Source organism: Euprymna scolopes, chromosome 7 (assembly GCF_053919585.1).
Source record: "Euprymna scolopes isolate OS-2025 chromosome 7, ASM5391958v1, whole genome shotgun sequence".
NCBI classification, from domain to species: Eukaryota; Metazoa; Mollusca; class Cephalopoda; order Sepiida; family Sepiolidae; genus Euprymna; species Euprymna scolopes.
Genome location: NC_136488.1, coordinates 158,841,688 through 158,858,924, shown reverse-complemented (window position 1 = coordinate 158,858,924; position 17,237 = coordinate 158,841,688). Strand labels below are relative to the sequence as shown.

General features: G+C 20.5%; 1 protein-coding gene across 1 annotated transcript in view; it reads left to right on the top strand.

Annotated features, from left to right (window-relative positions):
- Positions 1-17,237, top strand: part of LOC145280110 (dnaJ homolog subfamily C member 21-like) — a 132,273-nt gene that overhangs the window by 24,289 nt on the left and 90,747 nt on the right. The window contains exon 6 of the mRNA XM_080131856.1: positions 14,106-14,156. Coding sequence (XP_079987982.1) covers positions 14,106-14,156 — 51 coding nt within the window. The remainder of the gene's footprint in view (positions 1-14,105; positions 14,157-17,237) is intronic.

The window sequence follows — 17,237 nt, the reverse complement described above, 5'->3', positions numbered from 1 at the left end:
AGTCAATAAATAATAGAAAATATTACCTATAAAAATTATTATATATAATCAGTCAATAAATAATAGAAAATATTACCTATAATAATTATTATATATAATCAGTCAATAAATAATAGAAAATATTACCTATAATAATTATTATATATAATCAGTCAATAAATAATAGAAAATATTACCTATAATAATTATTATATATAATCAGTCAATAAATAATAGAAAATATTACCTATAAAAATTATTATATATAATCAGTCAATAAATAATAGAAAATATTACCTATAATAATTATTATATATAATCAGTCAATAAATAATAGAAAATATTACCTATAAAAATTATTATATATAATCAGTAAATAAATAATAGAAAATATTACCTATAATAATTATTATATATAATCAGTCAATAAATAATAGAAAATATTACCTATAATAATTATTATATATAATCAGTCAATAAATAATAGAAAATATTACCTATAATAATTATTATATATAATCAGTCAATAAATAATAGAAAATATTACCTATAATAATTATTATATATAATCAGTCAATAAATAATAGAAAATATTACCTATAATAATTATTATATATAATCAGTCAATAAATAATAGAAAATATTACCTATAATAATAAATATATATAATCAGTCAATAAATAATAGAAAATATTACCTATAAAAATTATTATATATAATCAGTCAATAAATAATAGAAAATATTACCTATAATAATTATTATATATAATCAGTCAATAAATAGTAGAAAATATTACCTATAATAATAAATATATATAATCAGTCAATAAATAATAGAAAATATTACCTATAATAATAAATATATATAATCAGTCAATAAATAATAGAAAATATTACCTATAATAATAAATATATATAATCAGTCAATAAATAATAGAAAATATTACCTATAATAATAAATATATATAATCAGTCAATAAATAATAGAAAATATTACCTATAATAATAAATATATATAATCAGTCAATAAATAATAGAAAATATTACCTATAATAATTATTATATATAATCAGTCAATAAATAATAGAAAATATTACCTATAATAATAAATATATATAATCAGTCAATAAATAATAGAAAATATTACCTATAATAATTATTATATATAATCAGTCAATAAATAATAGAAAATATTACCTATAATAATTATTATATATAATCAGTCAATAAATAATAGAAAATATTACCTATAATAATTATTATATATAATCAGTCAATAAATAATAGAAAATATTACCTATAATAATAAATATATATAATCAGTCAATAAATAATAGAAAATATTACCTATAATAATTATTATATATAATCAGTCAATAAATAATAGAAAATATTACCTATAATAATTATTATATATAATCAGTCAATAAATAATAGAAAATATTACCTATAATAATAAATATATATAATCAGTCAATAAATAATAGAAAATATTACCTATAAAAATTATTATATATAATCAGTCAATAAATAATAGAAAATATTACCTATAATAATTATTATATATAATCAGTCAATAAATAATAGAAAATATTACCTATAATAATAAATATATATAATCAGTCAATAAATAATAGAAAATATTACCTATAATAATTATTATATATAATCAGTCAATAAATAATAGAAAATATTACCTATAATAATTATTATATATAATCAGTCAATAAATAATAGAAAATATTACCTATAATAATAAATATATATAATCAGTCAATAAATAATAGAAAATATTACCTATAATAATTATTATATATAATCAGTCAATAAATAATAGAAAATATTACCTATAATAATTATTATATATAATCAGTCAATAAATAATAGAAAATATTACCTATAATAATTATTATATATAATCAGTCAATAAATAATAGAAAATATTACCTATAAAAATTATTATATATAATCAGTCAATAAATAATAGAAAATATTACCTATAATAATTATTATATATAATCAGTCAATAAATAATAGAAAATATTACCTATAAAAATTATTATATATAATCAGTCAATAAATAATAGAAAATATTACCTATAATAATAAATATATATAATCAGTCAATAAATAATAGAAAATATTACCTATAATAATTATTATATATAATCAGTCAATAAATAATAGAAAATATTACCTATAATAATTATTATATATAATCAGTCAATAAATAATAGAAAATATTACCTATAATAATAAATATATATAATCAGTCAATAAATAATAGAAAATATTACCTATAATAATTATTATATATAATCAGTCAATAAATAATAGAAAATATTACCTATAATAATTATTATATATAATCAGTCAATAAATAATAGAAAATATTACCTATAATAATAAATATATATAATCAGTCAATAAATAATAGAAAATATTACCTATAATAATTATTATTATATAATCAGTCAATAAATAATAGAAAATATTACCTATAATAATTATTATATATAATCAGTCAATAAATAATAGAAAATATTACCTATAATAATAAATATATATAATCAGTCAATAAATAATAGAAAATATTACCTATAATAATAAATATATATAATCAGTCAATAAATAATAGAAAATATTACCTATAATAATTATTATATATAATCAGTCAATAAATAATAGAAAATATTACCTATAATAATAAATATATATAATCAGTCAATAAATAATAGAAAATATTACCTATAATAATAAATATATATAATCAGTCAATAAATAATAGAAAATATTACCTATAATAATAAATATATATAATCAGTCAATAAATAATAGAAAATATTACCTATAATAATTATTATATATAATCAGTCAATAAATAATAGAAAATATTACCTATAATAATTATTATATATAATCAGTCAATAAATAATAGAAAATATTATATATAATCAGTCAATAAATAATGGAAAATATTATATATAATCAGTCAATAAATAATAGAAAATATTACCTATAATAATTATTATATATAATCAGTCAATAAATAATAGAAAATATTACCTATAATAATAAATATATATAATCAGTCAATAAATAATAGAAAATATTACCTATAATAATAAATATATATAATCAGTCAATAAATAATAGAAAATATTACCTATAATAATAAATATATATAATCAGTCAATAAATAATAGAAAATATTACCTATAATAATTATTATATATAATCAGTCAATAAATAATAGAAAATATTATATATAATCAGTCAATAAATAATGGAAAATATTACCTATAATAATTATTATATATAATCAGTCAATAAATAATAGAAAATATTACCTATAATAATTATTATATATAATCAGTCAATAAATAATAGAAAATATTACCTATAATAATTATTATATATAATCAGTCAATAAATAATAGAAAATATTACCTATAAAAATTATTATATATAATCAGTCAATAAATAAGAGAAAATATTACCTATAATAATAAATATATATAATCAGTCAATAAATAATAGAAAATATTACCTATAATAATTATTATATATAATCAGTCAATAAATAATAGAAAATATTACCTATAATAATTATTATATATAATCAGTCAATAAATAATAGAAAATATTACCTATAATAATAAATATATATAATCAGTCAATAAATAATAGAAAATATTACCTATAATAATTATTATTATATAATCAGTCAATAAATAATAGAAAATATTACCTATAATAATAAATATATATAATCAGTCAATAAATAATAGAAAATATTACCTATAATAATAAATATATATAATCAGTCAATAAATAATAGAAAATATTACCTATAATAATTATTATATATAATCAGTCAATAAATAATAGAAAATATTACCTATAATAATTATTATATATAATCAGTCAATAAATAATAGAAAATATTATATATAATCAGTCAATAAATAATGGAAAATATTATATATAATCAGTCAATAAATAATAGAAAATATTACCTATAATAATTATTATATATAATCAGTCAATAAATAATAGAAAATATTACCTATAATAATAAATATATATAATCAGTCAATAAATAATAGAAAATATTACCTATAACAATAAATATATATAATCAGTCAATAAATAATAGAAAATATTACCTATAATAATAAATATATATAATCAGTCAATAAATAATAGAAAATATTACCTATAATAATTATTATATATAATCAGTCAATAAATAATAGAAAATATTATATATAATCAGTCAATAAATAATGGAAAATATTACCTATAATAATTATTATATATAATCAGTCAATAAATAATAGAAAATATTACCTATAATAATTATTATATATAATCAGTCAATAAATAATAGAAAATATTACCTATAATAATTATTATATATAATCAGTCAATAAATAATAGAAAATATTACCTATAAAAATTATTATATATAATCAGTCAATAAATAATAGAAAATATTACCTATAATAATTATTATATATAATCAGTCAATAAATAATAGAAAATATTACCTATAATAATTATTATATATAATCAGTCAATAAATAATAGAAAATATTACCTATAATAATTATTATATATAATCAGTCAATAAATAATAGAAAATATTACCTATAAAAATTATTATATATAATCAGTCAATAAATAATAGAAAATATTACCTATAATAATTATTATATATAATCAGTCAATAAATAATAGAAAATATTACCTATAAAAATTATTATATATAATCAGTAAATAAATAATAGAAAATATTACCTATAATAATTATTATATATAATCAGTCAATAAATAATAGAAAATATTACCTATAATAATTATTATATATAATCAGTCAATAAATAATAGAAAATATTACCTATAATAATTATTATATATAATCAGTCAATAAATAATAGAAAATATTACCTATAATAATTATTATATATAATCAGTCAATAAATAATAGAAAATATTACCTATAATAATTATTATATATAATCAGTCAATAAATAATAGAAAATATTACCTATAAAAATTATTATATATAATCAGTCAATAAATAATAGAAAATATTACCTATAATAATAAATATATATAATCAGTCAATAAATAATAGAAAATATTACCTATAATAATAAATATATATAATCAGTCAATAAATAATAGAAAATATTACCTATAATAATAAATATATATAATCAGTCAATAAATAATAGAAAATATTACCTATAATAATTATTATATATAATCAGTCAATAAATAATAGAAAATATTACCTATAATAATTATTATATATAATCAGTCAATAAATAATAGAAAATATTATATATAATCAGTCAATAAATAATGGAAAATATTATATATAATCAGTCAATAAATAATAGAAAATATTACCTATAATAATTATTATATATAATCAGTCAATAAATAATAGAAAATATTACCTATAATAATAAATATATATAATCAGTCAATAAATAATAGAAAATATTACCTATAATAATAAATATATATAATCAGTCAATAAATAATAGAAAATATTACCTATAATAATAAATATATATAATCAGTCAATAAATAATAGAAAATATTACCTATAATAATTATTATATATAATCAGTCAATAAATAATAGAAAATATTATATATAATCAGTCAATAAATAATGGAAAATATTACCTATAATAATTATTATATATAATCAGTCAATAAATAATAGAAAATATTACCTATAATAATTATTATATATAATCAGTCAATAAATAATAGAAAATATTACCTATAATAATAATTATATATAATCAGTCAATAAATAATAGAAAATATTACCTATAAAAATTATTATATATAATCAGTCAATAAATAATAGAAAATATTACCTATAATAATTATTATATATAATCAGTCAATAAATAATAGAAAATATTACCTATAATAATTATTATATATAATCAGTCAATAAATAATAGAAAATATTACCTATAATAATTATTATATATAATCAGTCAATAAATAATAGAAAATATTACCTATAAAAATTATTATATATAATCAGTCAATAAATAATAGAAAATATTACCTATAATAATTATTATATATAATCAGTCAATAAATAATAGAAAATATTACCTATAAAAATTATTATATATAATCAGTAAATAAATAATAGAAAATATTACCTATAATAATTATTATATATAATCAGTCAATAAATAATAGAAAATATTACCTATAATAATTATTATATATAATCAGTCAATAAATAATAGAAAATATTACCTATAATAATTATTATATATAATCAGTCAATAAATAATAGAAAATATTACCTATAATAATTATTATATATAATCAGTCAATAAATAATAGAAAATATTACCTATAATAATTATTATATATAATCAGTCAATAAATAATAGAAAATATTACCTATAATAATAAATATATATAATCAGTCAATAAATAATAGAAAATATTACCTATAAAAATTATTATATATAATCAGTCAATAAATAATAGAAAATATTACCTATAATAATTATTATATATAATCAGTCAATAAATAGTAGAAAATATTACCTATAATAATAAATATATATAATCAGTCAATAAATAATAGAAAATATTACCTATAATAATAAATATATATAATCAGTCAATAAATAATAGAAAATATTACCTATAATAATAAATATATATAATCAGTCAATAAATAATAGAAAATATTACCTATAATAATAAATATATATAATCAGTCAATAAATAATAGAAAATATTACCTATAATAATTATTATATATAATCAGTCAATAAATAATAGAAAATATTACCTATAATAATTATTATATATAATCAGTCAATAAATAATAGAAAATATTACCTATAATAATAAATATATATAATCAGTCAATAAATAATAGAAAATATTACCTATAATAATTATTATATATAATCAGTCAATAAATAATAGAAAATATTACCTATAATAATTATTATATATAATCAGTCAATAAATAATAGAAAATATTACCTATAATAATAAATATATATAATCAGTCAATAAATAATAGAAAATATTACCTATAATAATAAATATATATAATCAGTCAATAAATAATAGAAAATATTACCTATAATAATTATTATATATAATCAGTCAATAAATAATAGAAAATATTACCTATAATAATTATTATATATAATCAGTCAATAAATAATAGAAAATATTACCTATAATAATTATTATATATAATCAGTCAATAAATAATAGAAAATATTACCTATAATAATTATTATATATAATCAGTCAATAAATAATAGAAAATATTACCTATAATAATTATTATATATAATCAGTCAATAAATAATAGAAAATATTACCTATAAAAATTATTATATATAATCAGTCAATAAATAATAGAAAATATTACCTATAAAAATTATTATATATAATCAGTCAATAAATAATAGAAAATATTACCTATAATAATTATTATATATAATCAGTCAATAAATAATAGAAAATATTACCTATAATAATAAATATATATAATCAGTCAATAAATAATAGAAAATATTACCTATAATAATTATTATATATAATCAGTCAATAAATAATAGAAAATATTACCTATAATAATTATTATATATAATCAGTCAATAAATAATAGAAAATATTACCTATAATAATTATTATATATAATCAGTCAATAAATAATACAAAATATTACCTATAAAAATTATTATATATAATCAGTCAATAAATAATAGAAAATATTACCTATAATAATAAATATATATAATCAGTCAATAAATAATAGAAAATATTACCTATAATAATAAATATATATAATCAGTCAATAAATAATAGAAAATATTACCTATAATAATAAATATATATAATCAGTCAATAAATAATAGAAAATATTACCTATAATAATAAATATATATAATCAGTCAATAAATAATAGAAAATATTACCTATAATAATAAATATATATAATCAGTCAATAAATAATAGAAAATATTACCTATAATAATAAATATATATAATCAGTCAATAAATAATAGAAAATATTACCTATAATAATTATTATATATAATCAGTCAATAAATAATAGAAAATATTACCTATAATAATTATTATATATAATCAGTCAATAAATAATAGAAAATATTACCTATAATAATTATTATATATAATCAGTCAATAAATAATACAAAATATTACCTATAATAATTATTATATATAATCAGTCAATAAATAATAGAAAATATTACCTATAATAATAAATATATATAATCAGTCAATAAATAATAGAAAATATTACCTATAATAATAAATATATATAATCAGTCAATAAATAATAGAAAATATTACCTATAATAATTATTATATATAATCAGTCAATAAATAATAGAAAATATTACCTATAATAATAAATATATATAATCAGTCAATAAATAATAGAAAATATTACCTATAATAATAAATATATAATCAGTCAATAAATAATAGAAAATATTATATATAATCAGTCAATAAATAATAGAAAATATTACCTATAATAATAAATATATATAATCAGTCAATAAATAATAGAAAATATTACCTATAATAATAAATATATATAATCAGTCAATAAATAATAGAAAATATTACCTATAATAATTATTATATATAATCAGTCAATAAATAATAGAAAATATTACCTATAATAATTATTATATATAATCAGTCAATAAATAATAGAAAATATTACCTATAATAATTATTATATATAATCAGTCAATAAATAATAGAAAATATTACCTATAATAATAAATATATATAATCAGTCAATAAATAATAGAAAATATTACCTATAATAATTATTATATATAATCAGTCAATAAATAAAAGAAAATATTACCTATAATAATTATTATATATAATCAGTCAATAAATAATAGAAAATATTACCTATAATAATTATTATATGTAATCAGTCAATAAATAATAGAAAATATTACCTATAATAATAAATATATATAATCAGTCAATAAATAATAGAAAATATTACCTATAATAATAAATATATATAATCAGTCAATAAATAATAGAAAATATTACCTATAATAATTATTATATATAATCAGTCAATAAATAATAGAAAATATTACCTATAATAATAAATATATATAATCAGTCAATAAATAATAGAAAATATTACCTATAATAATAAATATATATAATCAGTCAATAAATAATAGAAAATATTACCTATAATAATAAATATATATAATCAGTCAATAAATAATAGAAAATATTACCTATAATAATTAATATATATAATCAGTCAATAAATAATAGAAAATATTACCTATAATAATTATTATATATAATCAGTCAATAAATAATAGAAAATATTACCTATAATAATTAATACATATAATCAGTTAATAAATAATAGAAAATATTACCTATAATAATTAATATATATAATCAGTCAATAAATAATAGAAAATATTACCTATAATAATTATTATATATAATCAGTCAATAAATAATAGAAAATATTATATATAATAATTATTATATATAATCAGTCAATAAATAATAGAAAATATTACCTATAATAATTAATAAATAAATAACTGAATATATTCTTCAAATATGTTAAAAATTATAAGGCATACATTAATTTTTCAATTTTTAAAGTAATTTTGATTGCAGAGTGTAGTAAGTAGGAAAAATAACTCCAAATCTCCAATAAACGAAACACAAATATTTCCAGAAAATTATTACAAAACATTTAAATCTAAAAACCCTTATTTTAAAAATATTTTTGAAGAATTAAGTGCCTAAAAAATAGTATTTTTGTCATTCGTATCTTTCGTATCCTGAAAATTTTTTATATGCTGGAACAAAAAAAAAAATTACCTCACATTTCATAAGCTGAAAATTTTTTAAACATAGTCTGTTATATCTAGAGATTCCATTGTATATATTTTTTGTTTTAACTTTTCATTTCCTTCAAAATTCAGCACAAACTTTCTGGATAGATAACTATTGTATTCCTCTCATGATATTCGTTTTCTTCATGAGCACCTTCCACATCATCAGGTTTATCCAACAAGACTATTCAAATATCCTGCCAAGTATTTTTTTCTCAGTACTGGTACAGTTTAATCAAGACATTAAAAAATGAAAATATCAAAAAAAAGGTTATATTTTATGTATCCGTTTTGGACTGAAGATCTCTGAAAAAAAATTTCACTTAATTTGATCAAGTAGGTTTTTTTGGGGTTTTTTTTACAGTGGAAAAACACGTTTTTATAACAGCATATTGAAAGTAGACATCTTTGGATTTTAAAATTTTTATTTAGATTTTTCGAACATGCCATAGGGAGATAACTCAATTTAAAGCGCCGCCACTCCCTCCCCATTTTTAATACTAGCTTTTCTTGCTAGAAATCGAACCTTTTGCTCAATATCATCACAAATTGTTTTTTCGCTGTAAAAAAAAAAAACTACTTGATGAAATTAAGTGAAATTTTTTTTCAGAGAACTTCATTCCATGACATATGTACAATATAAACTTTTTTTCCGATATTTTCATTTTTTTAATGTCTTGATTAAACTGTACAAGTACGTTTTTCTCAAACACCCTATAATAATTATTGTAGTAAGCCTCTCATAAAACTCATCTTCTACATCTCCAAACCAGATTGTGGCGCATAAACATATATCACAGTAGTTCATACTATTTTAATTTCTAAAGCCAAATTTATTAGTTAATTTTATTTTGTAAAAATTAGGTGCAACAAGGTTTTCAACAAATGATCAAGTTTTTTCAATAACGCGTTTTTTATTTTTACCCAAAAACAAGGAAAAAAAATAGTATTTCTTGAATAAACAAAATGGTAAATATCAAAAAGAAAACTGTAGAAAAGATTATGATATGAAATTTTTACAAAAAGGATAAAACTTGAAAATTTTGTTAAAGAAATAATCTGAGTTTGTATTGGTTAAACTCCTTTGGATTTAATCTCTCTTTATCATTGTTCATGGTTTCATTAGATGCTAATGTATGTGTGCGTGTGTGTGTGTGTGTGTTGCGGTGATTAATTGGGAATTGGAAAAATTAGAACTTTTGGGGATAATGGAATCATAATAATTTGTGCCTATTTTTCGATGCCAAAATGATTCTTTTAATTGTATCTTTTTTTTTTAAATCTGATTTTGTTTACAACAAACTCTTCCACTGTTGGTAGTAATGTTAAAAAATAAATATTGAGTTTAAACAACCAGTAAAACTAAAAATTTCTAGATCATCCCCCACAAGTTTGTTTTTACATTTGAGAAAATACATGCGTATGTAACATGTGTTTTTTTTTTCGGTAATCAGGGAAAAAATAATAACTCTATAGTTAAATATTTAGAGATTTATAAAGAATTGGAATCCGGAGTATAATATGGAATCAGTAATTGTATCAGAATTGTGGAAAATATTGAAATCGCTCCATCACTAGTGTGTGTGTGTGTGTTTTTTTTTTTTTTTTTTTTTTTTTACAAGGTGGTCACTACTTGTCAAGGCCCGGAAGCCACTTGGGGATAAGAGTTATTGCATGTACAGTAATCAATGGGATAGTATCATAGAAATCATTAGTAAAGGGGGCGGTTCATCAGGAATTTGTTTATGTTGGATTTGAAGACATCCAGGTTGTAATCAGGTGGGAAACAGGCAAAAGAACAGAGTTCCACAGGTGTGCACTTCTAAGAAAAAAGCTTTGTTCATGGAATCTACATTTTGGTTTTGGCACAGATAAAGAGTGGGGAAAATTTTTGACAGTGCTTTCAGCTAGACGAGTGTTTTTCGTGAAAGATTGGCAAGGGGGGGGGCAGAGATTGGAGTTCAGATGAGCACTTGCCATGGAAGTAACGATAAAACAAAGACAGGCTCGCAACGTCTCTCCTGTGGGAGAGAGGTTGCAGGGAAGAGAAAAGGGCATCCCCCACTAAGCCATGAAGCCTATTTTGTACTTTGTCAAGGCAGATTGTTTAAAATATAATTATCCACTGACATATGTTTCGTCATCTATGACTTGTCAGAGTGGTTGAATCTAGCGAAATTCAAGATCGGGTCCCCATTGTAAGAAACCAAAACCTCTACCATTGGGCTATCTCGCACGACTGTATATATATATATATATATATATATATATATATATATATATATATATATATATATATATTTATTTGTTTTTACATGAGCAGTAATATATTTCTACACAGTCATGAGCATGTTTTGGTCAGCTAGTTACCAGTAACTAGAGACCTCTTCAGGTAATACAGCTTATACAAAAGCAAAATTTGCAATGAAAATATCAGGTCTTCTCATCACAGGGAGTTAATATCTATACAATCAAATGTTATTTTTCACAACATTTGATGGAACCTCCCGATATTAACAAAGTTTGAATTCTCTGAAGTTGCTTCGAGTGAATAAACTGGACAGTGTACTTCATGCTCTTCATAAATTGCAATCTGATCAACAGGTTCAGATATTTAGAAATCGGTTCAGATCACATCCTTATCCAACATGAGTTGCTCGTATTGACCATAATGCTTTATCGTGTTGATCCAACTCCATCCATATAACAGGCTGAGAGATCTAGTATATCATATGCTACAAAATGTTATATGCCATCAAGCTGATCACTGCCAACATGCAGACTTTGTTGTTTTAGCAAAGCATATCTGTAAACTTAGACTAGATTTCAACTTTGTAAATCCTCAGCTAAGACCGTTATGAACACGGGCTTTGGGGAGTGTGGAGCCACCCTTTAATTACCATTGCTCCCAGGTCCACTCTGACCCAGAGTGGTAGTGCCTGTTAGGGTCCCAACTATGGATTAAATAGAAACCGATTTGAAAAAAAAACAAATATATTCTATTAAAAAATTTTTCTTCAAAATCTTTGGATTCGGCATTAAATAATCTGAAAAGGGTTGATATGCCGTAAAACAAGACAACCAACCATGTAATGTGTAAATGTATAAAGCATCAAATAACCATTAAGCAATTATGGGTTGGGCTTTTCCTTTCATTTTGTTACATTATTGTATAATTCTAGTGTTCTCTGCAATGCGTTAGTTTTAATGTAAATCAAAAATATGTTTAGAGGCATGTATAAAAAAAAAACAAAAATGCAAAGGCTCATTATAAAAGATGCTGGAATGTAAATGGCCCTTATAAAATACTAGCAGGAAGACCAGACGTTACCCGGGATTGAATGAGGATCAAAAGATATTCCACATTACCAGTACTTTTATTGTCATCAAAATCAGTAAAGTCACCCATTTTTTAATCAAGTTGATTGCCTGCTCTAGTCGGGTACTCACCACAGTGCACCAGGAAAAAGCTTCACATACCTCTCCACAGTAACTTAGTCCACAATACATTGTAGTCTAATTTTTATATAATGGCTTGAATGAAAGTTTAAAATGCAAAAGTCAAGTATCATACTTTAATTGTGGTCTAGACAGAAACATTCATTTCGAACGCGCTCCTGTCTTATCAAAGAACCTACTGTTGATTTTACATGCTTGGCACTTCTGATTATGTGGTAATAAAACTTCTCAAATGCATTTACGATGTTAGGTTGTATAAGGGTGTTAACTTTTTTTAAAAATCAGACTGTTCCTTCTTTGATTGGATTTTTACAATACATATCTGAGGCGTTGCAATACAAAACCTATCTAAGAACACTTTTCAGAGTTTATAGGAAACAAACTCACAAACATACAAAGTGCCTTTTATATATAAGTAGATAGGTAGAGATGGAAAAATGCAATCCATATAAAAGAAGTAAAAAATACAAATATGATCATTATAAAAGATTAAAAAAAAAGATGCAAAATTTCTTCTTCATTGCAATTGTTATGAAGAAAACATCTCACTATTTTTTAAATCAGTAAATTTTGGGTAATGGTGACTCCAATAGAATTTGGCTAGCATCTCATTGGCAAACAATATTGATTTGTTTTTCTTTTTAATTTCAAATTTTCCATAAATATTATTACATGATGCTTGCTAATGACGTATTTTCAATTTCAGCAATTGGTTGCATTTGTTAAGAAGAGAGACAAGAGAGTAAAAGCTTATAAGGTAACCAAATTCTTTTCATTTGTTTTTTTTTCATGAAACAAATAAATTTTTTGTGTTCTTTGTTCACAACTTTTGAAAGTAGTAGTTTTTAATTTTGTTTGAGAATTGTTTTGGGGAGAAATTTCTTTTTTTTTGTTTTTGTTTTTGAGAAATTTCTTTTTATAAAAAACAAGATAAAATGTTTTATAAAAAAATGATAAAATGTTTTATAAAAATACAATCAAATGTTTTATAAAAAACAAAATAAAATGTATTATAAAAACAAAATAAAATGTTTTATAAAAAAATGATAAAATGTTTTATAAAAAGCAAAATAAAATGTATTATTAAAAACAAAATAAAATGTTTTATAAAAAAATGATAAAATGTTTTATAAAAAACAATAAAATGTATTATAAAAAGCAAAATAAAAAGTATTATTAAAAACAAAATAAAATGTTTTATAAAAATGCAATTATGTATAGTTTATCATATTAGATGAAGATGCCCTTCATTCTTTGATCTTAGCTAGATCCGGATCAGGATATGATCTTAAATTATATCCGATGGTGAGGCCCCAGGTTGTGGACTCTGGGGAGTGTGGAGCCACCTCTTAATTGCCATTGCTCTTAGGTCCATTCTAACCCGGAGTGGTATTACCTGTTAGAGTCCTAACTGTGGATTAAATGGAAACTGACTTGGGGAAAGAATAAAAATTATATTTTATCGTTATTCAGTTGTTTCATAAGTGTTTCTAATGCAAAGAAACCAAATCAGCCAAACATATGCAAGCAAAAATTCAAATTTAGAAATATCTACAAAGATTAATAAAAACAGATTCAAGGAACTGATAATAAAATCATATAAAAAGGGCCACACTGCTACACAAACCTATGAGGCTCTGTCGGTGGGGTATTAGTATACGCTGACTGCAAAAAAAAAAAAAAAAAAAAATTAAAAAATATGTATGAAATATTATTCTTTGCTAGTTCTATTTAAAAAAATTTTTTTAAAGTAAAGATTTAAAAAGAGGTTTTTCAATCAGTAATAAGCTTTTTTTTTTTTTCACCAACAATCTTCCAATCACCAAAAGATAAGCGTTTTATTATTTCTAGTTGCCAGCTTGAAAAATCACTCCCATGAGGCTACCTGTAATGCTTGAGCAGCCCAACTAAAGGGATGATGTGGCTTGCAACACTTCACTAATCAGCTTATCATGTTAGCCCTTTCTCAGATATACAAAAATTTGAATCAGGACAATGGCTATAGGGTCAATCTTGGGGTGGAAGTATGTATATCCAGGGCTTTACGTTGCGAGTGAAATGGTCGCATTTGGGAATGATTTTTCAAGCTGGCAACTAAAAATAATAAAATCTTTTGGTGATTGAAAGATTGTTGGAAAAAAAAAAGAAGCTTATTACTGATTGAAAAACGTCTTTTTCAATCTTTACTTTAAAAAAAAATTTTTAAATAGAACTAGCAAAGTCAAATTATTTAAGAAATAATATTTTATACATATTTTTTAATGAAGATTGTTTAAAAAAAAACCTGTTTATGTCTTCAAGTATCGACAAAAAATTTGGTGTATATTTAGAATTACACTTATTTAAAAATACAGAAAAATTTGGATGTACGTACTTGTCACAGAATGAAAATGTCATATTCCAAAAATCACACGAGTTTGGCTAGTAATTTTTCTCTTTGACTAGTAAATGAAAATATTTAGTTGTCAAAGGTCAACTAAAGATAAATTTGTCCGTAGAACCCTGTATACCCTTTTCTGTCCCCAGGTGAATAATTATCTTGGGAATGAAACCTCATAGATAGAATTTTGAATTATCAGTCATCAGCATGAATATATTGGCTATGTAGCCCTGATGTCACTGGGTGAATAGATTTCCTCCTAGGCATAACCCCTTATGGGGTTCCGAGGTGGGTGGGGAGCATAGCCAATGAAACACCAAAAATTTACATATAGCATTTAGCAAATCCCAAGCCATTGCAAGTAAAGTCATGAAATACAGTAAAAAATCATATCCAGAATCTGATATATATGCACACACAGATAACGCAACAGAGGAAATAACCACTTATTATCCAACATACATAGTTCTTGAGTTGGTGGATGACAAACCCATCACTAAACTCTCACCCTTCATAATAGAAAAATATCTCATAGCAAACTTGGTTCAAGTCAAAAACAAGAAGTTTTTTTTTTACATAGGCATAACCACTTATCAAGGCCCAGAGACCACTCGAGGATAAGGGTTAAGAGTGTACAGTAGTGAATTGGACAATATAGTAATCGTTAGTCATGGAAATTCGGTAAATTTGTTAACTTAAGTGGAACGGCTCATCAAGAACTTGTTTACGTTGGACTTGAAGACAACCATATTGTAGTCGGCTGGAAAGCAGGAAAATGCAGAAATAATGCTAAGAACCACCAAACTACACAACATGAGAATAAAAGCGTATCCCCATAAATCTCTCAACGCATCAAAGGATGGAAAGCTCAGAACTGGATGATTATACAATAGATGACATCAAATAAAACTTTCAAAAACAACTTGTAATAAGAAGTAAAAAAAGTCAAGAAATAAAAACACATACATCGTCACATTTAAATTTCCCAAACCTCCAACCAAAATTAAGATCGGGTACATAATAACTCAAGTGGAAATCTATATCCTTAATCCACTTAGATGTTACAACTGCTAGAAGTTTGGGCACCACGAGAACTGGTGTAACAGAAGGTAGATATGAAAAAATTGTAGAATGGATGGATCTGACCACCATGAAGCCACCTGCCAACAACTAAAATGTGTAAACTGCTAAGGCGAACATTTAGCTGACTCAAGATTCTGTGAAACATGGAAGAAAGAAAAAGAGATAATGAAAATTAAACACATCCAGAAATCCAGAAAAATTGTTGAGACTTCCTATCCAGCCTGCCCTTACTCAAGAGTAGCTCAACCATTGCAAACTACTTCCAATTCTGAATGTCAAAAATGTGATCTTCTCATAAGAAAACTGGCAAATATGAATTCAAGCGAACTCCTAACTTTTGTAAAAGAACTACAGATCTACACTCAATAATCTAAA